At 37.0% G+C, this 26067-nt stretch overlaps 1 protein-coding gene across 1 annotated transcript; it reads right to left on the bottom strand.

The window, feature by feature from the left end:
* apoba (apolipoprotein Ba) lies at window positions 1–26067 on the bottom strand. Its single transcript, XM_065288341.2, has 29 exons — window positions 25931–26067; window positions 25648–25707; window positions 24857–24969; window positions 24616–24761; window positions 22999–23146; window positions 22409–22561; window positions 22198–22322; window positions 21108–21196; window positions 19700–20147; window positions 18862–18976; window positions 18632–18775; window positions 18050–18255; window positions 17650–17854; window positions 16316–16495; window positions 16032–16235; window positions 15775–15942; window positions 15489–15694; window positions 13759–13941; window positions 13040–13170; window positions 12749–12959; window positions 12367–12539; window positions 12115–12290; window positions 10948–11069; window positions 10461–10834; window positions 2574–10112; window positions 1929–2040; window positions 1818–1841; window positions 1509–1695; window positions 1–1436 (listed from the first exon to the last, which is right to left on the bottom strand). Exons 1-29 carry the CDS (start codon window positions 25980–25982, stop codon window positions 234–236), a joined length of 13197 nt encoding a protein of 4398 aa, XP_065144413.2. The 5' UTR covers window positions 25983–26067; the 3' UTR covers window positions 1–233.

Here is a 26067-nt window from a genome sequence, read left to right on the forward strand (position 1 = left end):
TTACATTGACACATTAATTTTATTTGGAGCATTTCTGCTATAGGCCTACAGAGTATTTAATTGTACAGTTTAATGCAAAGAAATATTATTTTATTTACTTTTCAACATTTCATTATACATGAATTAACAAGTTCAATTCTAAAAATGACATACAAAATACACAAACCATTCTTTTAGAAGCACAATAATTAAAGAAACTACAAGAATAGACAACATTTTCAGATTAGACACATTTATGCCATGTTGGGCCATTCCCCAAAAGATTTCCAATAGAAAGGAAGAGGAACATCTACGTCCATCTTTTTGTTGGACACCTTTAAGTATGGTTCTGCTTTTGATGACAAAGACTTTATAAATTCAAGGCAGTTCTTATAAAGACTACTGGTGTAAGATTCGAACGCCATGAGAAGGTTACTGAGATGCGAGTTGAGGTTCTCCATACTTATTCCGTTGTACAGCTCCTGGATTTTACTTTTGCTGAAGTCTTTCGCTTTAGACAAACCTTTCTTGGCATCTCGCATCCATTCACGAATCGTCTGCATCACTGGTAGGTTTCCTTCCTCTTTGTAGATGCCATCGATGCGAGAGGAAAGTTCGTCCAGTTTTTCAGTCAGAGATTTCATGAAGTCTTCTGCCCTCTGGGCGTAAGATTTCAGAAAGTTTAATAGGTCTTGGATCGCTTTATCCAACTTAAAATTTTCCCATCGTTTAACCAACTGCATAACAAAATCCTGTGCAGATTTCATGGCTGACTTCAGGTCCTTCATAACGTCCTTGCCTCGAATAATTCTAGTAGTACCAGGAAGAGTAAAGTCTATTTTATTCATGACACCTGAAAGTGAGTCAGCAATGGTTTCCATGAGACTTGTAAACCTTGTAGTAGCTCTGTTAATTGCCTTTGTAATAGACTTCTTCATCCTATTGTATAATTCTTGCCCAGTAAGCTTCTCCTCCAGCCCTGGCAGATGAAATTTGGTGTTACTCAAGAACGTCATGACAGCATCCATGAGAACTCGTGTGTTTGCTTCAAGGTTCTGCAGGTTTTCATTAACGCTACTGGAGAACCTACTGCTCAAGTCCTGGAGATCAATCTGGGGCAAGATCTTCAACATCTCATTACCCTGCTGTCTGAGCTGTTCGCCCGAGCTCTGTAGAGCATCAAATACGCGAGGGATCTCCTGAAAAACTCTGTCGATACCACTGGAGAGCGCGTTCTTAAACTTTACGGCAGCACGGTTCAGGTCCATGCCGAAGTGGTCAACGTGATACTTGTTGATAAACTTGTGAAATGCTGCCGTGATGGAAGGAAGCCTTTCTTTGAGTCCATTTAGAACGTCCGAGAGTCCGTTCATATAGCCAACCTGAATGTTTAGCCTTTCCGAGTTTTTCAAGGTCACCTTGAAACTCATCATGTCTGTGTCCTTGTCAGGAGTTGACTGCAATAGAGGATTTTTGTTTAAATAACATGTAGGAAAGCTTGACCACACATTTTTTTATTACTCTCTTACCAAATATCTGCTGAACAGTTTCCCAGAAAACTGAGACGGGGACCTCTTTGTAAACTGGAACCCGATAAAGCCAGCTGCTGGTGAGGATATTGAGGATGTTATACCATTATTTTGTAATGCATAGCGAAAGCTTGCATCAGCAAAGGTCTGGCTTGTAACATCAATATCCAGCGTATGTCTCGAAGCACTGTAGTATAAAAACATCTGTATTATAATAACGAAAAACCATAAAACACACACAGGAAAGAACAGCAATGTACAGTACAGTCAGATAAATCTGACACAGAAAGGGTAAAGATTTAGGATTACCTGGAGGATGCATCACGTTTCATTCTGTGGAAATAACAATAAGCATTATGACTTTGACAAAACATGGTGATATTACAAATGTATAGGTTTGTCTGGTTTTATTGGTCTGACCTTAGATTCTGACGTAGATCATGCTTCCATTTAATACTCATATCACTATGGCTAAAGGCAGACTTTGCATCAAGGCCTATAGCTCCATTCTCAAAAAGTATGGTGGCAGTTGCTGAAATGGATTGTAAAAAAACATTCATTAAAATCTAAAGGGCCGTTCACACTTTAACGATAACGTTAACTAGAACAATAATTTTATTAGTCCACACCCCCCAACAATAATGATGACTTTATGCTAATTCATTTGTGAGGCGCGGTACTCGCGCAAATATTGCAGACATATTTTTTATATATTTTTTAGTTCTAGTTATTGTTACAATGTGAACAGCCCTTCAGAATATATTTATTTTTAAGAATATATTAAAAGTTATATTTATAATTATTTTAATGCATTTTCATGCATGATTTGTTTAGCATTATATAACGTATGATCTTTCTTAATTTGGTAAAATGTTGAAAAAGGTACACTCCAAAAAATGCTGGGTTATTTTAAACCCAATGTTGGGTAAAGAAGGGACAAACCCATAAACCCAAAATGTTTCTATTTGACCAAACAATGGGTTAAAACAACCCAGCATTTTGGGGTGAAACAACCCAGCATACATTAAATTACCATTATGTGCTTTTTTAGAGTGTATGGCTTACCATCCAAGTCATACTCCAGAAAAACCATGGTGGATTTGCAAGTGGACTTCAACGTGCAAACAAATTCCGACTCCTTGTTTTCCATCGTTCCGGTCCATGTATTGTTATAAATTGGGGAGGACACTTTCACAGTTCCTGACAGAGCACCAAAGCTTGGAATGAACACACCCGCTGGAAGATGAAGTGATATTTCTGGGACTTCAATTTTTTGTTCAGGGATAGTAATGGTTGGCATTTTATAAGAACATAATATGTTTGTGATGTCTTCCAAATTTATTGTATACTCTCCAATGTTGATTTCATACTGTGGCAAATTCACAAACAGGTGAGCCATTTTCTCTTTCAGATACTTAGTTTTAGCATTAATGCTTGGGACCTCCACCTCTGGCAAACCAGGCAGCGTGATTACAAAGGCGTTTGTGCTGATCTCATTAGGGATTTTTAGATTCTGCAGATCAATGACAAATGAAGGTACATGGAGAGTGGTGAAAGGCAAAGTAAACTCGGGAACAGTTATGACTGGTGGAATAGAGATAACGTCAGGCAGATCAGCTTCTTCAAACCGCATATCCACCTCTCTTATCATTTGTGGAATCCCTTTAAACCAATCCGGAACGCTGAGTGTCATTTGTGGAAAATTAAAAGTTGCACTATCGCTAAAAACTTCTGCAGGTAGAGCAAACAGTGTTCCATCCAAGCTCTTGGTGTATATCAGTGCAGTTGAGGCGTTGAGGAACTGTAATTGGTCAGTGCTGGTGACCTCGCCAAATTTCAAAATGTCCCATAGATTCTTTTGGTAGACCGGCAATTTAATGGATTTTAAGGAAGCAATATGTCCCTCGAGGGATTTTGAGATTTCCATGCGTATTTCAGATTGATCATTTGACAGTGTTAGATCCCAAGAATGGATTAAGGTTGCCAATTGTTCTTTGCCACTCCAATGTAATTTTTGCTTGTCTGAAGTGATAGAAAGATCGGCATTATGCATTATGCCTGAATGGCCAAGGTTACTTGGCTGTGATATGTCAATATCAAGATTAGCTGACAATGTGGTTAGTGGAACAAATTCAAGTGTTGCCCTTACAATTTGCTTTCCTGTGGTTGAAAAAGATGCAAGATTAGCTCCATTACTACTTGTATGAAGCAACGTGACATAAACACGACGCAGTGAACTCTCAAGAGCAATGTTCTGAGTAATGTCTGCATTCCAGATAATTGTCTCTTGATGGTCAACCTTAGAGGTTATATCGGTTTTCGATGTCGTACGAAGACCGTTGGCATTCAGATAAAACATTGCTTCATTGTCCAAAGATCCAGCAAAATGTTCACTCTCCATGACTTTTGCATCTGTTGAACTTTTCCAAGCACTCTCCAAAGACAAATAGGAAGACAATGCTTCAAGAGCAACACTGTGGTCTATTTTTCCAGTGCCTTGTAACTCAATTAGGGGTAACTCGTAAGTGTAGCTAAGTTTGATTTTAGAGACCAAATTTGGTTTAGACTTAATATTCCCATGGAGCACTTGATTCAGTTCCATTGTAACAACTGGAAGGTTAACTGTAGCCAGGTTTGTTAAGGAAGCCTCTACATTCTTCATGAAGCTGACTGTACTCTCATGACTACATTTTGCATTCGTATGTTCCAAGGACAGGGCTGTGGCCATCTTAAGACATCTCTTTGTAATGATGGTGGTACTGCCATCAAGTTTGAGGTTTAGGACATTAAATACAGATGTTGACAAGACATCAAACTTGGCCACAATATCAGGTTGACTGTACAGGCCACCATTGGCACTGAAAGTTATTACTGGAGATTTGATTGTGAAATCATATGTTATATTTCCAAATGCTGGTATCTTGACGTTATTTTTATTGAGCGGTAATGTCAGTGTGGGTAAGGTCAATTCAAAAAGTGTGTCAGGCACATTCAACACTGGCAGCTCCAAAGATGGAAGCACGAGAGTGTATGATGGCATGGAGAAACCTATCAGAGGAACTTTAAAACTTGGTGTGCTGACTTCTTTAGGTATGAAATAACTGAGTACGGGCAATTCGGCTCTGAAGGCTGAAACCTTAATGTTGAGTACGGGTATGGTATATCCAGGAACTCTGAAATATAGTGGTGGTTGGTTTGATGTGTCAATTTTGTGCTTTCTAAACTTGAGTCTGGCGCTGTTGTAGGAATCTTTGAGGGCATTAAAAATGTGGTCTCTTCCTTGTTCAAACTGTAGTCTCAGGAGCTCGCCATTTTTAACAATGGCTTCATAAATAGGTTCAAGGTGTAGATAAAATGTGTGCTTTTCAGGGTTTTTCTGATACAAGAGCTTGAAATCAATGTCAATTGATTGTTGAGGAGTAGTCAGAAGATCTTTCAGGCCATAATCTTCCCAAAGTGAAACGTCTTTGATTTGAGGTGTTTTTACATCCAAGAATGGTACTGTCATCTCAGGAACACTGAGTGGAACAGTCAAGAAGTCAAGATTGGCTTCACCACCCATTAAAACATAAATACCAGCTTCGTTGTTGCTGTTATCTACAGTGATGTTGTGTTTGTACTTGTACTGGTTAAAGCGAGCCAGACTGAACCAAAAAGCATGTTGTCTATCAGAGTTTAAAATAAACCCAAAGTCATCTTGGAAATCAATCTTTCCGGTTAGTTTTAGTGGCAAATAAACTTTGGAGTTCGCTTTATTTTTGCAGTCAAATGTTGCTTCAAATGGCTGAGCCAAGAACTCACAAGAGTTGGATATGCTCCCACTCACTTTTCCTGTGAGCTCGGCATTATGCGAAATTTTTATTTCAGTTCGGAGATCCTCCAGTCGAGCTTTTCCTTTCAGTGTCAAAATGCTGCTCTTGATAAAGGGCGACTCTATCTCGGACGTGGCATCAACAGTGATGTGACTCAGGATGACAGACTCTGCATTAACTAACTGCTTTAATTTGAGTGTTCTGCTGTTTGTATCTCCATTAAAAGTAAGCTTTGCAGTGCCAAGGCTGATAATGAACTCCAGATTACTCTTGTGTGTAATTTCATCCGAAAAGTCATCGATTGACCTGGTGATCCGTGAGGGACTTGATAAACTCCACTTTCCACTTCCCACTGTTCCACAAGTCCACAAAATGGTTCCAGATTCAATGCGAAACTCTTCTGTTTTGGTTATTATAGCCTGACTTGAGAAATCTATGTTGGGGATGTTCAGATTATGATTATAGGTTGTGTCCATATTTCCAGTAATTCCATTCTTTAGAGCAATACCTATATTATTAATCAAGTCAGCTGTGTATATAGGAGTGGTGGCTTTGGCAGATGTCTTGGCTGTGGCTTCTGCTGAAGAACCACTAAAAATGATAGAACCTTCATGGTCAATATTAAATGCCATGTGACTGAGTTTCACTGTCTCACTAATAACCATTTTCTTCATTTTTGGAGCTTCAATTTGAACCATTGCATCCAAAACATAATTGAGGTATTCAAAGCTTGACTTTCCCTCTGAGTTTAAGGTAGCTTTAAGATGTGGATATTTAAGTGTTTTTGTTTTATTCTCAAGAGCCGCCGAAGTCATCAATATATAGTGTGGAGAATCTAATTTGAGTTCTCCATAAAGCTTGCCAAAAGCTGGTAAACATGGTTCGAGTGAAATTTGAGGGAGCTTGACTTCAGGTATGGGCAACATTGTGATCTCAAAACTCTCTAGATTAAGTTTTGGCACAATAATATCTGGGATTTTAATCTCTTTAAGAGTAATGTCTGAAAATGTGAAGTCGGGTAAGTCAGAAAGATAAAGAGCTCGTAAGTCCCCGAAGATGGCATCAGGATTAACTTCTGGAATGTCTATCTGGCGAATTTTGTCAACTAAGTCGACAATGTTCTGCTTGATTTTCTCAAAGTCAACTGTAATCGAAGGAATACTAAATAAATCCAGAACTGTAAATGCTGGTATTGTTATCACTGATGGAATTGTAATGTCTTGTATCCTTGCCATTTTGATCTTAAAGGCAGGAACCTCAAAAGTCGTGAATGGAAGAGTAAAAGATGGTATTTCCAATTCTGCGGTCTTTAGTGCATCCAGAACTCCCTTCACAGCTTGGGTAATTTGGTTAAAGAATTCCTTATCTTCATTCATGTTTTTAATTTCCTCAATTAAATTCGTGAACTGTAATAAGATGTATTCAATTACATTGACGTACAAACCACTTGCCCTTTCCAGGTAAACCGAGATTTCGTCTTCTATATCCATGTCACTTATTCTCTCTCTCACATCCTCAAGAATGTCCTGGACTTTCAGTTTTATGTCTTTGTATGCAGTAGTGTCGATTACATCCAAAATGTTTCTGCAAACCTCAGCTATCCTAGTATCTTTAAGTTTCTCCAAGTAATCAACAACGGTTGCTTGCATCTCTTTTAGAAACTCCCTGGAAGCCTCTATTTTTTGTGGGATTTCATAAACTTCATTTATCTGCATGTTAATATAACTTATCATTTTATTGTTCCATACATTTACTTTATCAACAAAGCCGTTGTAATCAAACTTTCTCATGGTCTTTACAATCCAGAGAATGTACTCATTTGTGTAATCAATAATCTCCTTGAAATCCATATACTTTAACAGACTGACAATATTATCCAAGAGATACCCAACCTTGTCTGAGATATACTCAAATGGGATTGATTTTAAAGTGTCTACCACAGCCTGTACCAGCTCTTTGACTTTGTACTGTTTGACTAATACAATTGCCTGGTCCACGACAACTTCAATTTTCTTGTCAACTTCATATCTTAAAAACAGCTCCTGTGCATTTAAGTAAATGCTGTTGATTTTTTCTGGAATTTCGTATTCATCTATCCAATTCACAATCACATCTTTCATAGAATCTAGCACTTTCTCAATGTCTTCATATGGGATTTGATCAGACAGCTGTTGTACATATTGAGTTAAATCAATAGAGATTATATAGTCTTTCAAGTCCTGAAGAAACATCTTGATGTCAAATGACTCAACACGATTCCTCAGTTCCACTAGTATCTCCAGAAGTTTGGTTCTAATCATAAATTTTGCCTCCAGTTGTTTTAACCAAGCAGCACTGTCCTCCAGCTTTTGTAAATCGATTTGTCCAATTATATCTTCAATAGCATCAATGAATCTGATGATTGTTTTGGTTATTTCGTAGTTGTCATCAACAGCTTTAAGTTCATCTCCAATCTTTGTCAAAAAGTTTGAGACAGAGTCTGCCCATGATCCACTCTCAATGCCATCTTTGATTTGAATCATAACATCCCTTATTTTGGTTGCTAAATCAATAATTTTGTTTCCAAAATCCTCCTTAAATTTCTCGGCATATGCTTCAAGATCCTCTATCGTTATAGTATAGTCATGTATCAGGGAAATCAGCTTGTTCTTGACATTGTTTACTTTGTTCTCTAGGTCCATGTCCGCAATGATGTCATTTACTTTTTGAGGAATCTTATCTAAATTCGCCCTAAACTGACCAATCAAACCATTGATATCAAGACTGTTGAAATAGTTTTGAAGGGACTCAAACTGAAAAAGAATAGCATTTTTCATACTGTCAAAGGCAACAGGAAGGTTCTCAAAGAATGGAAAGTAGATTATGTGACAGTCATTGTTCTTATCATATTTGATAAACCCAGATGCACTAAACTTTTGATTGTCCAATGGGATATAACTAGATTTTGGTTCTGTATTAAAAAGATTTGTCTGAAGTACTCCAGACAGCTGGACCCCCATATCACTTTCTTTGTTGTAAATACTGACGTCTTGGTTGTATGCATGGTTATTTAGTTTAGATTTGAACTTCCATGCCACAGATTGTTCATTGGGTATTAGCAAGCATTCGCACTTGTTTTCAATATGCGTTTCGGTGGACTCCCCATTTGGCAACACATGTACAGTGGAAGCTCTCCAGTCATGGGACTTGGCAATAGCTAAAGGCTCAGCCTTTAAGAGAAACTTGCTATAAAGTTGACCAGTGTGCTTGCCATGAAACTTCACTGAGCCATCGCTGTTTAAAATGGAATCAATTGTGAGGCTAAATGGCAAGGCCATTGTGCGAAGGGTATTTTCAAGACGTAAAGGCTCAGAGTTGACTTGTGTCTTGATGTTCATAAATGAGGACAATCCAGCAAAATCCAAGTCAAAGTTGTTACTGATCTGCGACTCAAATACTTTTGCAGTTGTAGCACATTTAATAGTGCCAGCCAGATCTGCATAAGTCAATTCACAGCTGTGCTTCAACTTATCCTCTTCCCTGTACTTTCCATTGAGGCTTCCACTTGCGTCTATCTTAAACGGCTCCATCCTAAGTTGGCCAGCACTACGTAATCCAACATCGAACATCTCAAGGTCATTATTTGCACTTATTGAAGTGACAAAAGGTCTCAAATTAATTTTAATGTCGTGGTTGTAGGACCCTCCATTACAGATGAATTTCTTAGCTTTGGAGCGAAAAGCCAAGGTCCATAAAGTTATATTAAGGGTATTGGTACACTCAGATCTCATCTTCTGAAAAGTACCCAACATGGTGTTTGAAAGACTTAGGCCTTGCCTATTAATACCAAGGTTTAATGCATTTCTTGCAGTTCCATCAAAGGCCTTCCCTTTGAAAACAGTGGTCAGATAGACCTCTTTGGGTGAAATCTTGCCCTCCGTACTGACCTCAAATGTGTTATCTTTGGCTGATCCCTTTGATACAAGAGACATAGATGCTCCTCTGCAGTCGGAATCACCATTGAAGATATTCTCAAAAGTCAAAGAACCTCCATGAACTGTTGTTGTGCAACTGGTAGTCAGGCCTTTTTTCCCAAAAGTAAGTGTACCTTTGTGTGCACCACGGCCATTTTCAAAATTAAGCGAACCCTCAATGTTCATTTTAAGGCCGTTACCATTTAGGGATCCAGTAAGTAGCGAGTACGCACGATCTGCCTGGCATTCAACATTCAGACTGGCTGCTTTTTCACTTTTGGTGACACCAAGTTCACCTTTACAGCGGAGAACTTTACCAAGAGCCATTACACTTCCATCTGACTTCACAGAGAGCTGGCCGTTCTTGTGCTTCAATTCCACCAAATGCTTCAGGAGATCATTTTGCAAGTTTGTTGTAGACAAAAGTAAGAGCTCTCCATTGACATATGATCCCTTGAATATATTCTGACCCTGGAAAATTGAGGAATCAAACTTCATATTAGACTCTCCCTTTCCTTCTCTTTTAGGTATATTGTAGGTATAGGATTGGCTAAGTGTGGTGTTGGCATACAGATATCCTATCTTGATGAACCCATCAAGATTCCCATCTCCATTCACTTCATTACTTGTGGTAGCTGACTGAGCTGAATAAAAGAGTGAGGTTTTCAAACCAAGTGGGCTAGATGCTTCGATTCTGTAGCTGGTTCTACCACTGATCTTATCAGCCATGCTCATAGTTTCAAAGACACTCATGCTGGCTTTAAGCAAACAATGACTGATGGAGCCATTTACAAGGTACTTTATAGTATCGTCGACAGTACCAGTGATCATGCCCATACCTGTGTAAAGAGTAAAAGATAATTTAATATTTAATTATTTTAAGTTTGCAGGTTAGTTTGCATTTTGACTCTTTAAGCCAGGGGTGGGGAACCCTGGTCTTGGAGGGCCACTGTCCTGCAGAGTTTAGTTTCAACCCTAATTAAACACACCTAAAAAATCTAATTCAAGTCAGCAGGATTATTTGGAAATGAAATTCAGGTGTGTTTGATGAGGGTTGGAACTAAACTCTGCAGGACAGTGGCCCTTCCAGGACCCAGGGTTCCCCACTCCTGCTTTAAGCTTTATTTGTAAAACATGACAATGAATTTGGACACAGAAATTTAGTTTAACACCTAAACTCAAAATACCTTCAACGTTGTACGAGAGGCATTTCACAGGACAGCTGGCCATCATTTTATAAGCAGCAATGTAACTAGGAACGTCAAGAGTGTTGTTGCCACCAGTGATGGAGCCCTCCCATTCATAAATGTTGCTATTCATCTTAGCAGACACTTCTGCTAGCCCTATCTTAGGTAAGGTGAAGTCCAAACTGCGGGGAATTGTGAATGATGGAATCTCATAATTTTTCGGAGGAATCTCCAGTCCAATGTGTGGAATCCGAATCCGTGGGAGTGTGATGGTAGTAGGGATGTTGAGTTCAGCAGAGGACTTTCCTCCGAGGAGAAGAGGAAATGAAATGGAGATTCTGCCTTTGTTGAATTGGTATCTCATCAACGTATCACTAAATATAACAAAAATGGAAGAGATGAATGCACAAGCATATACAGATAGTCTTGGTCTCTTCTACTGTATATAAATATGAAAACAACATGAAGTCCTTAAATTGATACTTACAATGTCAAATATAATTTTTCAGGTAAAGATGGCAGGGTGAGTTCTGGAATGCTTCTCCTGCTTCTCTTAATATCCACGAATGAACTACCCGATGATAATTTATCCAGCCAAATATGTACTGCCTTCGAAAAAAAGGCAGAATCACTTTAAGCCAAGCTTTTCAATAGAATTAATGCAATAAATTATAACTAATACGAAAACCAATAGGGTTACTACTGTATCCATCAATAATATAGGTAAGCACAATTAAGATCCATTGCCTACTCTATGTAAATTCTAACTTTTTTTATTTAGACTGACTTTTTACAGTTCATTTAATATTACACTTCACCCAACAAAAATTTACTCACCCTCATGTCGTTCCAAATTCAGAACACAGTTTAAGATGTTTTATATTTAGTCTGAGAGCTTGTTGACCCTTCATTGAAAATCTATGTACGGTATACTGTCCATGTCCAGAAAGGTAATAAAAAAATCATCAAAGTAGTCCATGTGACATCAGTGGGTCAGTTAGAATGTGTTGAAGCATCAAAAATACATTTTGGTACAAAAATAATTTTTCAAAGGGCATGCGTGAGACTAAAGTCACGTGACTGCAGTGACGTGGATGACATGTTATCCTCAGACATGTTTGCAAAGTTTTCTTTTTCCAACTTACAGCGTGCGTGTAAACGAAGCCTGGGCACATAAAAAAACAACAAAAAAACAGCTGGGGCGCACCAGATAACACGTTAGCCGCGTCATACGTCATCTGCGTCACTGCAGTCACGTGACTTTAGTTTCGTGCATGCGCTTCACAACAGACATGGAAGAGAAGACAATGCTGAATAAAGTTGGAATTTTTGTTATTTTTGGACCAAACTGTATTTTTCAATGCTTCAACACATTCTAACTGACCCACTGATGTCACATGGACTACTTTGATGATGTTTTTATTACCTTTCTGGACATGGACAGTATACTGTTACTTAATTTTCAATCGAGGGCCAGAAAGCTCTCGGACTAAATATAAAACATCTTAAACTGTGCGCCGAAGATCAAAGGAGGTCTTACGAGTTTGGAACGACATGAGGGTGAGTCATTAATGACATTATTTTCATTTTTGGGTGAACTATCCCTTTGAGGTGAAATACAATATAGATAAAGCATTTACTTTGATTTACTCACCTCTATCCCTTTTGAAACAATGTGACGAAGCTTCATATCAGTCTTGGTGACTTTTCGGTCAAGCACATCATCAATACTCGCCTGCAGTTGCCTACGATAATCCTCCAAATTTGGGAATAGTTTCTCAACTTCAGAGTTTATATCTGATTTCATCTCAAGTTCAACCTTGTTATCATCTGCAAAATCATTCATAAAACATTATTCACTGACAAGAAATGAAAAGAGTTTTATTAACATTTAGCGCTTCATTACCGTATCTGAGAATAGCTTTCTGCACAGAAGTGATCTCTGGCATGTTAAAAGCTGTTTCAAGCTGTAGGACGAGACCGTTGGTGTTTTTTAGGGTTGCTGTAGCAGAGGTGTCCATCTGAAGTGCAGGTACTGTCATGTGAATCTCAAGCAAACCATCCTTCATAGACTCCAGCCTATTTACAAGCACATTAAACATGTCATGTCAGAATAAAAGTTTTAGAAACTCCTTAACTCATAATCAGCATTTATCCGTCTAGAAATCTCATTTCACTCAAATGCATCGTTTCATTAATGAATTCGTAAACTATTCAGTCAATTGTGTCCAGAATTTAAATTGTTCCTGTATATATTTGTTCTTTTCATAAAAATATCTATACTGTACCTGGCATGTCCAACTATTGAAAGTTGTGGGATGTTTCGGTTAGTTACATCGATTGAAATGCCATGCATCTTTTTTCCTTTCCCAGTGCTATCTGTAACCGCAAACTTCATGCCTGCTTCAATGTCAAAATCTGGGATCTGAAGCTCAGTGTTGACGGTATTCTTATTGCGGTTGTATTTCACAACTGCTGTGGCTTCAGTCGGCTCCTCACCTTGAAAAAATTACATCTCTGATGAGAAAACATCCTAAATTACAGATATAAACATAATACTAAATGTTCTCAGGACTTACCTTCAGCCCTCAAAACGATTTTCACAGAGTCAACTTTATGTCGGCCCTCTTTGCCCTCCCTCAACAATGCATAGGAAACGGTCGCTGTATACTCAGTTACGTCTCCCGTAGGTTGAAGTTCAAAAGCAAGCCTGGAACAAAATTGTGTGTTAATTTTAAATAAATTGTGTATTTTTATTTTTAATTTAAAGGGGACATTTCACAAGACTTTATCAAGATGTCAAATAAATGTTTGGTGTCCCCAGAGTACGTATGTGAAGTTTTAGCTCAAAATACCATATAGATAATTTATAAAATTGCACAAAAATGTGCCGCTTTTAGGTGTGTCCTTTAAAATGCAAATGAGCTGAACTCTGTACTAAACGGCAGTGCCGTGGTTGGATAGTGCATATTAAGGGGCGGGACTATCCCCTTCTGACATCACAAGGGGAGCCAAATTTCAATGACCTATTTTTTTACATGCTTTTAGAGAATGGTTTACCAAAACTAAGTTACTGGGTTTTTCTTTTACACATTTTCTAAGTTGATAAAAACACTGGGGACCCAATTATAGCACTTAAACATGGAAAAAGTCAGATTTTCATGATATGTCCCCTTTAAAATAAAGTTAATCGACCAGAACATATCTCATAAAAGGGACAGTGTCCTGAGCGCCAAAATCTAAATGACACACAAAAATGCACGTAAGAAAGATAAACATGTTTTGGTCAGCTTCTTACCTTGTTTCTCCTGTGAGAGGATAGTATGGGGCATTATTATTGGAACTGGCGTTTGAATAGCGCAAAATGGTGCAAAAGTTCAATCCAGGGAAGATAGGATTACACTCTGTAGAGTCAGTCCTGTCCTCCACCATAGACGGGACAATCTTAGTCTGAGTGGACGTCACTGAGAGCAACTTATTGCTGTTGTAGAAGAGAAACACTTTTTTAAGTTTCACTGCACCATATTAACATTAATATCAATATGCAAGAGTATACGGCAGTTTTTCAACTATAGATACTTTGAATTTCACTTCACTCTTAATTTTTTTAACCATGTTTTTACACCTGACCCTGTCTGTGAAATCCAAGTTAAAGTCTCATAAACTTATTATGAGTTAAAAGCATCAGCTTAATTTCATGACATATAATACATATACACAAATATTTTACCACCAAGGTATTGTTCGGAATAGTGAAAACTTGTAACTTGGTATGCACTTCTTGTTTTAATGCCTCCCTAAGACAACTCACTTTCTTGTTTCCTAATCTGTGTAAGTTTCTTTGGATAAATGCGTCTGCTAAATGTAAAAACATCTGAAAGGCATGGGCTTTAATATTACTCAGTGAATATTAAAGATACCAAGGTTATTTTTTCAAAGAATGTTCTTTACTTTATGTAGGATGATTTTATGTAAAAAAAAAAAAACAGTCCATCACAAAAAAACGACTTTAGCTGGGTTTCAAAGACTGGGTCATGTTTTTGATACATTTTAGGGCTGATTGTGTGTGAATTGCATTTACTTTCATTGTTTAATAATAAAATTGCATTATTAGATTTTATAATTTTAGAGTAAAAAAGTAATTATTGTATTAAAACTTTTTATGACTATGTAAAAGTAATCAATATAATTTTTTAAAACAAAATCAAAGGGTTATTTTTGTCAGAAATAAAGGTTTAAAGGGACACTCCACTTTTTTTGAAAATATGCTCATTTTCCAGTTCGCCTAGAGTTAATCCATTCAGCCGATCTTCAAGTATGGCGGTACCACTTTTAGCATAGCTTAGCATAATCCATTGAATCTGATTAGACCATTAGCATCGTGCTCAAAAATAACCAAAGAGTTTCAATATTTTTTACCATGGCTCCCGAAAATAGTCCGCTGATTTTAAAAGTTGCCAAGGGGACTACTTTCAGGTGGTGCGTAATATCACTGCGCCTGCTGCAACCATGGTACGGCAGCAAAGTCCTTGATTATTACGCCAGAATGAGAGTATAGTTCCTAACCATATCGGCATAGAAAGCGCAACTTTTAATTTTCCATTGGTCTTAGTACACCATGTAACTACAGAAGAGTCAAGCTATGCTAAAAGTGGTACCACTAGACCCGGAGATCAGCTGAATGGATTCCAAAATGGTAAGAATCAAATGTTTAACTCTAGGGGAGCTGGAAAATGAGCATATTTTCAAAGAAAAGTGGAAAAATCACCCCAGCATTTTTATAGGGTAGTTGCATTGAAATTTTTAAAAATGTCCTCTAATATAATTGTACCAAATTGATTTCACTCTAAAAAGGGTTGTTTTCAACCCAGCATTGGGTCAAAAAGGGACAAACCCAGCAATGGGTAAAAACAACCCAGCATTTTTTACCCAACATTTTTTACCCAACCCAACAGGTTGGGTTCACAACAGGTTTGGGGAACTTTTATCCAAAATATTATCAATTAAGTTGTTTGTAGGGCATTGTACCTGACGCTGAAGAGCTGGATGTTTCCCTCTGGTGCAGGGATGGAAAGCTTGATCTGATTGTCACTCATGGTGACCTTGGCATTCAAAGCACTTTCGTGGTACATGCTTGTGTGTGTCTCAATACCCGCTAGTACAAACTCTGGGATATAAACGCCCATTTGGGTGATGAACTCCACCCCCACAGATGGCATGAATGATAGCTGATGCTGTGAATAATGACAAAAAAACCATCAACAAATTACAAAGTAACTGTTGCATGCAAATAAACACTAGTGAAATGGATTACCATCTTCCGATCAATGGTCAGACCTCCTTTGGCTCCAGGCGCCAGAACACCAGACAGAGAAAACTTTAATGGAAATCCAGCACTTGTGGGTAGCGTGAATGCTTTGTCCAAGAACATGTAGTGGACAAAAATTTCATTGTCTGTGCTGGATGTCAACTTTTTCATTAACTGCAATGATAAGAAAAAAATCATAGTTATATACAGACATTTCTGAGTCGCGTAGTTACCATGGTTTTAAATCTTTGAAAGACACGTACATTCATAAGTACCGACTTGAATGTTTCCTCGTACAAGTTAATATTTTGAACCAAGCGACTAAGCTCATTGGATTTTAAGTATCCCAATTCTTTTCCCATGAACCGAAGGTAGGCCATGGCTGTAGGTGCATTTTCAATCTCTTCAAGGCTTTTTTTAAACTCAGAAAAGTATTCTTCAATATCCTTCATGATATTCTGAGGAACCTAGGGGAACAGAAGTATTATTTATCATTTAATCAGATTTTCATTAACCACTTAAAAAATACTAGATTTTCCTTATGTACCTGTCTTTTCATTCTTTGTCCTCTTAGGGGTGAAACCCATTTATCCAAAACATGATTGACTGGATGTGAAATCTTTTCGTTGACCCAGTACATTGCTTTTGAGATGGTATCAGGAAAGAAACCATTGTCACCAAAGAGAGCATCAATGGCCGGCTCAAAGCCTTCGCCCTCAAGACCAATCTGAGGAAAACAGTAATTACATGGATTCATAATTATGAAAATAAAATAAAGGAAGGAAAAAATATAATAGGATATTTAAAGTCCATGTAAAGTCATTACAGAGAATTGTTTCTAAACACATTATAAATGTAAGGAATGTTTTTCTGAAACATGTTACACTATGTAGTACTAAATTGTGGAGTTTTTCCACATTTCTGTGTTCAGGATTATTTGGTCGGGACTAAAACGGTAATTGATTTATTTTATTAACTTGCCATTTTTAAATCAAAACTCATATAATGTCAGACTTTACACAGACTTTAAAATGTCACCTTTACACAAACGGGTGATTCTCGTGAAATTAGACTTATGAGGTGTCATGAAAACTTTAGATTAAAAAGTAAATGCAAAGTAAGAGTATCAAAATAAAAAGCATACAGTTACAAACATCTATTCATGTACTATTTAGCACATGATTTTAAATGACATCATACAAACCAATTTTGCTGTTTTTTCCACATTTAAGGGGAACATTTTCATTACCGCAACGTGTCCATGGCTGGATTTGGGTTCTTTGACATGGAAATATTTATAATTAAAAAATCTAAAAAATAAAAAGCTTCACTGCATGTTATACTATAAACATTTACAGTAAAGAAACATGTGGTGTTTGGTGATCATTGGTAAATGTAATAAGGAATATAAATATGTCCAAGACCAATTTTCTCATACTCCGCAACAATTTTCAATCATTGTTTAAGCCCTCAAGGAACTAACATTTGAAAAAAAAATGTTGGAAGGGACATAATTGACTGTGACACTCAAGATGGCTACCAGGTAAGCAGTTCTTATTTTTTCTCTCCAGATAAAAGTTAAAATTTTGTTTGTCATAGTACCTAGACAACTTTCTAGTTCTCATTTCCGAAACATGAGTTTGTAAATGCATATTTAATGCAATATCATGTTGCGGTAATGATAATTTTTTTATAATGATAATCTAAAAAATTTAAATAATTCTATAGGAAATATTTTTTAAATCCCCATAAAATAATGGTTATAGTAAGTTCAGAACTTAATCTAAAAAATTTGCCTTTGATGGCTTTTTAAAAAAATCTGATGCTGGACACCTTTTAAGTCTGGATTTCGTGAGAATCACCCAAACACTAATGTAGTACCTCGAATATTTCTGTATTGAAGCTGTCAAGGGTGGTGGCTAACATGACTTCTCTGGGCAGGTAATTTGCAGAGTCGAAAATCATGTTGCTTTCTATCGAGCCAGCTCTCGCGAGATCGATTTTGTAATTCCGTGAGAACTTTGTGGAGTCCAAAGGGTTGAAGTTTGTGTCCCCTCTCAAGGCTTTAAGGATGTAATCTTTGGCTCTAACATTCAACAAAACATAAAAAACTGAATAAAAGCTTGAAAAAAAATCTTGATTGCATAAATCATTTTTTTTGTCAAAAATTTGATGCTTTTAGCAAAAACATCCAAAAATCAATGTGAAATAGATTGATTGATTAATAATAAATAACACACTTGGAAACTGAATTGTGTATTTGAAATACTGATGTACATACGTGCTTAAATTTGGATCTTCTGACTCCAGTATGTTGGTGATATGGGAGGAGACAAAGCTCTTAACTTGCTCATTTGGCTCAGTCTTAAGCGTCCTCAGAACTCTGTTTGCTACATCAGGGTTCCTCATTAGCATGAGATACGCAGCAATGCGTTTTTGGACAGGTGCCCCTTGATTCTCATATTGTTGTATCAGGACACGTCTCACCTTGTAAGAAAACAAATCAAAATACAAAATGCATTTGATTATTCATCCAGTGAGAACTGATTGGATTGTTGGTAATTGCTAATCATTGCTAGCTTCTCATGGGCGCCAACCCTTCCACCATTCCTCGTGACCAGAAGTAAAGAGAGATCGTTTTCGAGGGGAAATGATTAAAGATTATGAGGGCACATTAATTTTTAAAAATATTATGAAGCTCACAGATAAGTCATTTGTAAAAATACCCCAATACCTCCAAAAAATAAAAGTTTTAAATTTCAATTTCATGGTGACTTTAAAAGCAAATGTTGGGCATTTGGGTCACTTATAACTAAGTAACTACTTGTGAGACAAGAAATAATAATAACAAGATTTGATTTACATCTGAGTCCAATTCCATGAGTCTGAAAGCTTGGATAGCTGCTTTTTGTACTGGAAGTGGGGCGTATGTCTTGCTTATGCAATTCAGAAGAGAGGTCTTTAGAGATGGAAATCCCTCCATGTACTTGCCCATGACACCAATAACCTGTTGGACACATAAAAATATTTAAGTAGTCATACAAAAGACTGTAGAAAATATGTAAAACAAACTCTTGTGAGATTGATATTTACCCTTAGGGTGAGAAAAGTACTATCTTCATCTTCTGAGCAATCACCTAACATGAACTCCATGAACTCAGCTACCTCCTTTACCTCAGGTGTTGATGTTGCTTGGTCTTGCGGAAGTCTGGATCAAGATATACAATTGGTTTTAATTGAATTCAGCTTGAAATGATGAACAATCATAATATGTGACCTTGGACCAGAAAACCAAAACGGTCGATTTAAAAAAAATTACATCATCTGACATATTGAATAAACAAGCTTTCTATTAATGTATGGTTTGTTAGGATATGACAATATTTGACTGAGAATACAACTATTAGAAAATCTGGAATCTGAGGGTTTCAAAAAATCAAAATAAAGGCGGGGTGCATGATCTCTGAAAGCCAATGTTGATATTTGAAATCACCTAAACAAACACGCCCCTACCCCAATAGATTCTAGACCTTCTTATGATAGACCCCTCCACACATACGCAACCCAGTCAATTATGTTGTTTAGTAGACACGCCCCTTACTGCTGATTGGCTACAAGTGTGTTTTGGTAGTCTGCCCGACTCCCTTTTCAAAAGTGTTTCTCAAAAATCATGCACCCTGCTTTTAAGGTTGTCCAATAAAGTATTTAGCAACTGCATCATCCACTCACAAAAAGTATTTTTTGATATATTTACGATAGGAAATTTACAAAAAATCTGCATGGAACATAATCTTTACATTTTTAAATCTATAATTTTGACCCATACAATGTATTGTTGACTATTGCTACAAATATACCCATGTGACACAAGAAGGGCCATATATTGTATGCTAAATGACAACACACAATGGATATTAATCATGACACTTACTGCTTCACTTTGTTGGCAAGAGCATACATGATGACCTTGCTTGGTTTGTTCTGCGCCATGCTCAACATATCTCTCACCCGCTGAGGGCTTGCCTGCGGTAGCAATCCCAAAGCGTAGACCATGGCATCCACCTCTAAGGCGGTTTCATCAAAAGTTCTGAGGATCTGCAAGATGGCACTGGTGCATTCGTCGGTTCCACACTGAAAGAGCATCTGCCACGTGAGCCACTGTGAGACCTTCATCATCTCATCGGCCGCTCCAGACAGCGTCTCGTTTTTTAAGCCGCGGACTTCAGACACCAGCTTATGGAAGAGGCTGGCCCTCTGTTGACTCTTTCCTGAGCTGGACAGCGCATTTAACTCGTTCATTGTGGCAAGCATGTCGTCTTTTGATTGGATGGGAAGCTTGTCCTCCACTTTCTCCAAAAAGAGCTTTCTCTGAAGAGTGTCTGATTGAAGAGGATGTTATTAATTTATTTTATATTTATATTATATTACATCTTCATACTTCTATACCACTTTTAAAAGGTGTTTGGACATAACTGTGTGTTGGCAGTGTGTGAACACAACAACCCTACAATGAAAAAAAATCACTTACTCCTCCTTTTTAAATCCCTGTTTAACCAGAGAAGTCTCATTAGACATGCTGTTTTGATTTTCTTGTTCATGTGATGTCACAAAAACAAACCCCGCCCACAGCCATTGACTGACTGGTTAATTTTACCCAAAAGCTTTTCTAAATGTGTTTGTTAGCACGTTGTAGCACTAATGTGGCTAAAGATACAATTGACCCAGACTGTATTTACAGAATTCGGATGTATTTTGAACTTAAAAGCCATAACTTATTTGCATTTAAAGGTACACAGATGAAAGCAACATTTTTTTGCTCTGGCCCAAACAGCACACCTATCTGTGAGGTATTTTGACTTGAAAGTTCATACTGTAGACACATTCTAGGCATACCTGAGACTTAAATCTTGTAAAAATTGGCAAAATATTCTCCCTTTATGTCTCAACGCTTATAGTTCACCAAAATATGCAAAATATGTCATAATTTACTTAAAATTTGTATAAATTTCTTTTTTCCCATGATACAAAGGAAGATATTTTAAAGAATTTTCGTAACAGATCTGGGGCACCATTGACTTCAATAAGCAGAAATAATACAATGGAGGTGAATGGTGCCCCAGATGTGTGTGGTTATTAATATATTTCAAAATATCTTCATGTGTTCAGCAAAACCAAGAAATTTATACAGGTTTGGATCATTTTGAGGGTGAGTAAATGACATAATTTCACTACACATTTAAGACTTACGAATTATAGAGGTGTAAAAAATAAATGAATAATAAATGAATTAATAGTTCAACTAAAAATGTTACACCCTTGAAAAACCTGCAGCCGCCTACCATCTTTGTTGAAATATCTGTTGTTGATTTTTACTGAATCTTGCAGAGAGAGAGTCTGTTTTACTTCTGATGAGATTCCATACTGCCCCCTGTAGGAGAAATTAATTATACATTTTCATTTTATGCATGGGCAGACACTTTTAAGCAACTTGCAGTGCATTACAAGGTGTTCATTTCATCAGTAAAATTCCCTGGGAATTAAAACCCAGCAACCAAAATTAACTTTCATAAATGGGTGATTCTCACGAAATTAGACTTATGAGGTGTCGTGAAACATTTTGATAAAAAAAATAAATGCAAAGTAAGAGTATCAAAATAAGAAGCATACAGTTACAAACATACCTTCATGTACTATTTTGCACATGATGTCAAATGACATCATACAAACCAATTTTGTTGTTTTTTCCACAGTTAAGGGGAAAATTTTCATTACCGCAACGTGTCCATGGCTAGATATTGGTTCTTTGATATGGAAATATTTATAATTAATTCATTTAAAAAATAAAAAGCTTCAGTGCATGTTATACAATAAACATTTACAGTAAAGAAACATGTGGTATTTGGTGATCATTGGTAAATGTAAAGACAATAATAAGGAATATAAAGGTGTCCAAGACCAATTTTCTCATCCTCCGCAACAATTTTCAATCATTGTTTAAGCAATTCTTATTTGTTTCTCTCCAGATAAAAGTTGAAATTTGGTTTGTCATAATACCTAGACAACTTTTTAGTTCTCATTACATAAACATGAGTTTGTAAATGCATATATGTAATGTAATATCATGTTGCGGTAATGATAATTTTTGATAACAAAAATCTAATAAAAAATTTAAATAATTCTATAGGAAATATTTTTTAAATCCTCTAAAAATAATGCTTATTGTAAGTTCAGACCTTAGTCTTATATGTGCAAAAAAAATTGGCTTCAAGGGCTTTTTAAAAATTCTGATGCTGGACACCTTCTAAATCTGGATTTCGTGAGAATCACCCAAATATTTTAAATCCTCACTATGACCGCAAATAATTAAATTCATGCTTGTCTAATTTTTAAATAACTTCAAATAAAGATTTTTAAATAAAGATTACGCACTTGTGAGAGAAAGGGATAAAGAGATGCTTCTCTGTACACTCCGCCTCAGTCATGTGACTTCTCCTGTTGTCAAACTGATAGTTGCATGTCTGAGTGCTTCTGATAAGCTTGGAAATAAGCCCATTCTGCAAAATTACAGAAGTTGCTTTAGTGGTCTTACAACAGAGATAAGTGTGGAAGAATACTGTAGATAATTGATTGGGTATCTCACCAGGCCAGGTAAGAGGGAAAGGGGGCTGGTTGGGAGACTGTGAGGTGAGAAATGGCTGCAGGCTGACAGGTCTCTAACCACCGTGATGTCCGTGTCGATGTCTTTTCTTGCGTTGACTGTTAAGTCAGTCTTGCATACACCATGGATTGTAGTCTAAAGGAATGAAAAGACAAGGAACATAAATAAAAGCAAATAAACAGTTCTGTTTGGCATCATGTAAGCAAATCTTTCTCATTGACCATGTTATCTCATAAGATGGTCAAAATAGCTGTCACTGGGGCAGAACACTTTCAAGAAGTACACCTTTGCACCTAAAGCGTTCACATTACTTCCTCAGAGGTACATTTTGAGAATGCATATTAGTACCTCAATGGTACAGGTACCAAAAAAGTATATCCATACCTACTGTAATTGGATTACCATACATTAGCCATTGCATCACCTACACTTCACATACAATGTAAAGCTTGAATACAATGTAAGTCACTTTGGATAAAAGGGTTTGAAAAGGTTTCATGCAGTAAATGGGAAATAAAAGAAAAATAGATGATATAAATAAATTATTAAGTTGTATTTGTATTTAAACACACCATTTTTTCATTGTGCTGTTCCTCTGGGACTGGCACGAGAAGAGCAGAGATGATTCCTTTTTTGATGTTCAAAATGTTTTCTGGTTCATCTTTCTTTGGATAAATGGAGACCTTGGTTACCTGCTCTACCACAAAACTCAGAGGGGTCCTGGAAAGACAATATCAAAGAACATAAATTACACTAATCTACAAATTTTGGGAAATTATCCACCTCCATATATTTGCATATTTTGATTAGTTGAATAAGAAAACAGGTGATAAAGGTGCTGGTTGGCTACAGTTTTCAAGACACCTGTATTTCACGATGAAGATTTATAATCATCTATAAACAGGTGAGCATATTTGCCTATAAGGGACAGGGGTGTCAGATGATCATGATGCCTCCTCAACAAAGTATACGGTAGTAGAACAATGAAAATGGTGCCATATGAAAGTTTATAAATGTATCTTTATTTTGAATCTAAAGATTATTACCTAGCTATAATTTATTGGTATTTTATTGCAGAGTACATTGATCTTGGCCAGATTTACGCATCATAGTTATATTTAGTGGCTTGTGAAAGTGTAATTGTCTAACGCAGTGGTTCTCAAACTTTTTCAGCGTTCTGCCCCCCTTATGTACGGTGCATTCCTTCGCGCCCCCCCCCCCCAAAGAAAATATATGACAAATTTGTTCTAAAACGTAACATTTTAATTAAACAAAACATATTAAATTATACAAAGTAGTGCTGTTGGTTAGTAGCCCTTTTTTTAAGGTTTAATTACACAGAATTCCTAATAAATTAATGTATTTTATAAAATGTCATAAAACTGGGGGCCCCCTGGCACCATCTCGCGGCTCCCAGGGGGCCCAGCAAGGGGCGTCGGACTGGGGGTAAAACCAGTACTGATTACCAGGGCCCCAAAGGAAGAGAGGGCCCTTGTAAAGTCTGGAATATATTATGGGGATGGGGCATGGGGGGCCATCAGGACTTGAGGCCCCCAGTTTGAGAACCACTGGTCTAACGTGTGATATTTTCCTCAGAAACAATTCAGTCAGTTGTTCATGAAATAAGCATAAAAAATGTTACATAAAAAAGGTATTAAATGAATGGAAATGTATGTTATTGGTATCAATAAAAGATAAATTTATAATGATAACATTAATTGCAATATAATTTCTATATCACATTTTGCAGAACAATTATGGAGCAAAATTGCACAAAATGAATTATATATTTTTTTCTTTATTATTAAACCAATTCTGTTCAAACTGAGCTACTTTTATTATTATGAGGCTTTCAATTTGTGATATTAGAACAACACTCTAAAAATGTCTTGAGGTTTTTTTTTACCCATATTGGACAAAACACATGTTGGTTTAAAAAATGACCCAATGTTGGGTTGTTGTTATGCAACCATGGGATATAATAACCCAGCAATTGGGTTAAAACAACCCAGCATTGGGTCAATTTTAACCCAGCGGTGGGTTCTGTCCAATATTACCCAACATGGGTCAAAAATAACCCAGCCATTTTTACATAGAAAATCATCATATTAGAAACTGCAAAAATTGTTTTCTTTATCAGTATTTTGTTTTACATCAGTGCGTATAAGGGGATCACTTTTTCGACATACTTTTCCATTGCAACCTGGAAGGCCTCAGCTCCAGCAGCCTGCCTGTAAACAGGTTGACCCTGTGCATCGATGACAGAGACCTCACTCAGGGCACATTCTGTGGTGTGAAGGACAAAGTTACACGTCTGTGGGACTTCCAGCTCAACCTGATGATGGAGAGAAGACAAACAGTACACATATTCTGCTAATCCTTCATGTATTTGTTATCCATGCAAGCACTTCATTTAAACTTCTCTTGTACCTTACAGGTGATCTTTGGCCCATTCCTGAGGTTAGCTGTACCTGCTACCCCATTTTTGCTCTCTGCAGTATACTGATAAACATATTTTCGTAAGTTTTTGAACCTTGCAGCCACTGGAGATTGAAAAAAGTTAAAAAGTTAAAAACAACAAAATCGATGTTCCAATGACTTGCATTTCTTTCTTTCTTTATTCTTCACGCCGTTATAGCATCTATGGCTATATCCATGCCGAGAACTGGTTAATACATGCACAAATTGATCCACACAAGGTAATTCATTTGGGGAATAACAGGTTGGGGAAGGGACAATTTGCCATTTTCTTTTCAAATAACTTGCCTGTTTTTGGCTTGTGGGAGGAAACCAGAGTACCTAAACCCACGCTGACCCAGGGAGAACATGCAAACTCAGAAAGGCACCTGACCTATACAGGCCTCAAACCAGGGACCTTCTTGCTGTGAGGCAACAGTGCTACCCACTGCAGCCCCCCAATGACATTGCATAAAGGTTTAGGGTATTCATGAATTGCTTTTAAACCATTTCACAGTTATTTCTATCTAATCAGATGAACTGGGAACCTTTGGACCTTTTGTTGACAGAGCGGCCCCTCTCTAATTCAATACTCCTGACACATACACAACAAGTACCAGGGTCCATACCTACTATCTTCCATAGTAATGGATCAAAGCAGTCCAAAAAAAATTTAAATAAAAAATCCTGGTTGCAGATACATAACACAGCTACTAACCTGACTGCAATCCCAAAATGAATCAACATATCTGTTGGTCACTTACATGGGCATATGGATGGTTGTTTATCTCTGTTGTCTTCATCTATAACCTCAGCGATTGCTTCTACAGGGGTATTGAAGAAACGTTAAACATATAAATACATTTCATATTTGCCTTTGTAACTAATCTCCAGTTAGAGGACAGCTAAAACTGAATTTTAAAAAACCAAATACTAAAATGAATGAATTTAGTTCCTAGTATGTAGCTAAATAAATACCACCAATAACAATGTTTAATAGTAAATATAAGAGAAACATTTGAATGAAGAAACTGATACAAAACTTACCAGCAAAAATACATGCGCCAAGGAATAGAAACAGACACAGCTTAGTGTCCATCTTAATGGACACCGAAAAAAAAAACTACTTCCAGTTTTTTGACTAACTTTAAAATATCTCTGATACCTCATGCAGAGCATTTATA

Source organism: Paramisgurnus dabryanus, chromosome 17 (genome assembly GCF_030506205.2).
Source record: "Paramisgurnus dabryanus chromosome 17, PD_genome_1.1, whole genome shotgun sequence".
NCBI lineage: Eukaryota > Metazoa > Chordata > Actinopteri > Cypriniformes > Cobitidae > Paramisgurnus > Paramisgurnus dabryanus.

Excerpts from the sequence above, each read along its gene's own strand:
- apoba (XM_065288341.2), bottom strand. The coding sequence starts at position 25,982 with ATGGACACTAAGCTGTGTCTGTTTCTATTCCTTGGCGCATGTATTTTT. Across the intron at positions 17,855-18,049 it reads GAAGATCCAAATTTAAGCAC|AGCCAAAGATTACATCCTTA; the intron begins GTATGTACATCA and ends GTTGAATGTTAG. Across the intron at positions 12,291-12,366 it reads GAAAGCTATTCTCAGATACG|ATGATAACAAGGTTGAACTT; the intron begins GTAATGAAGCGC and ends ATGATTTTGCAG.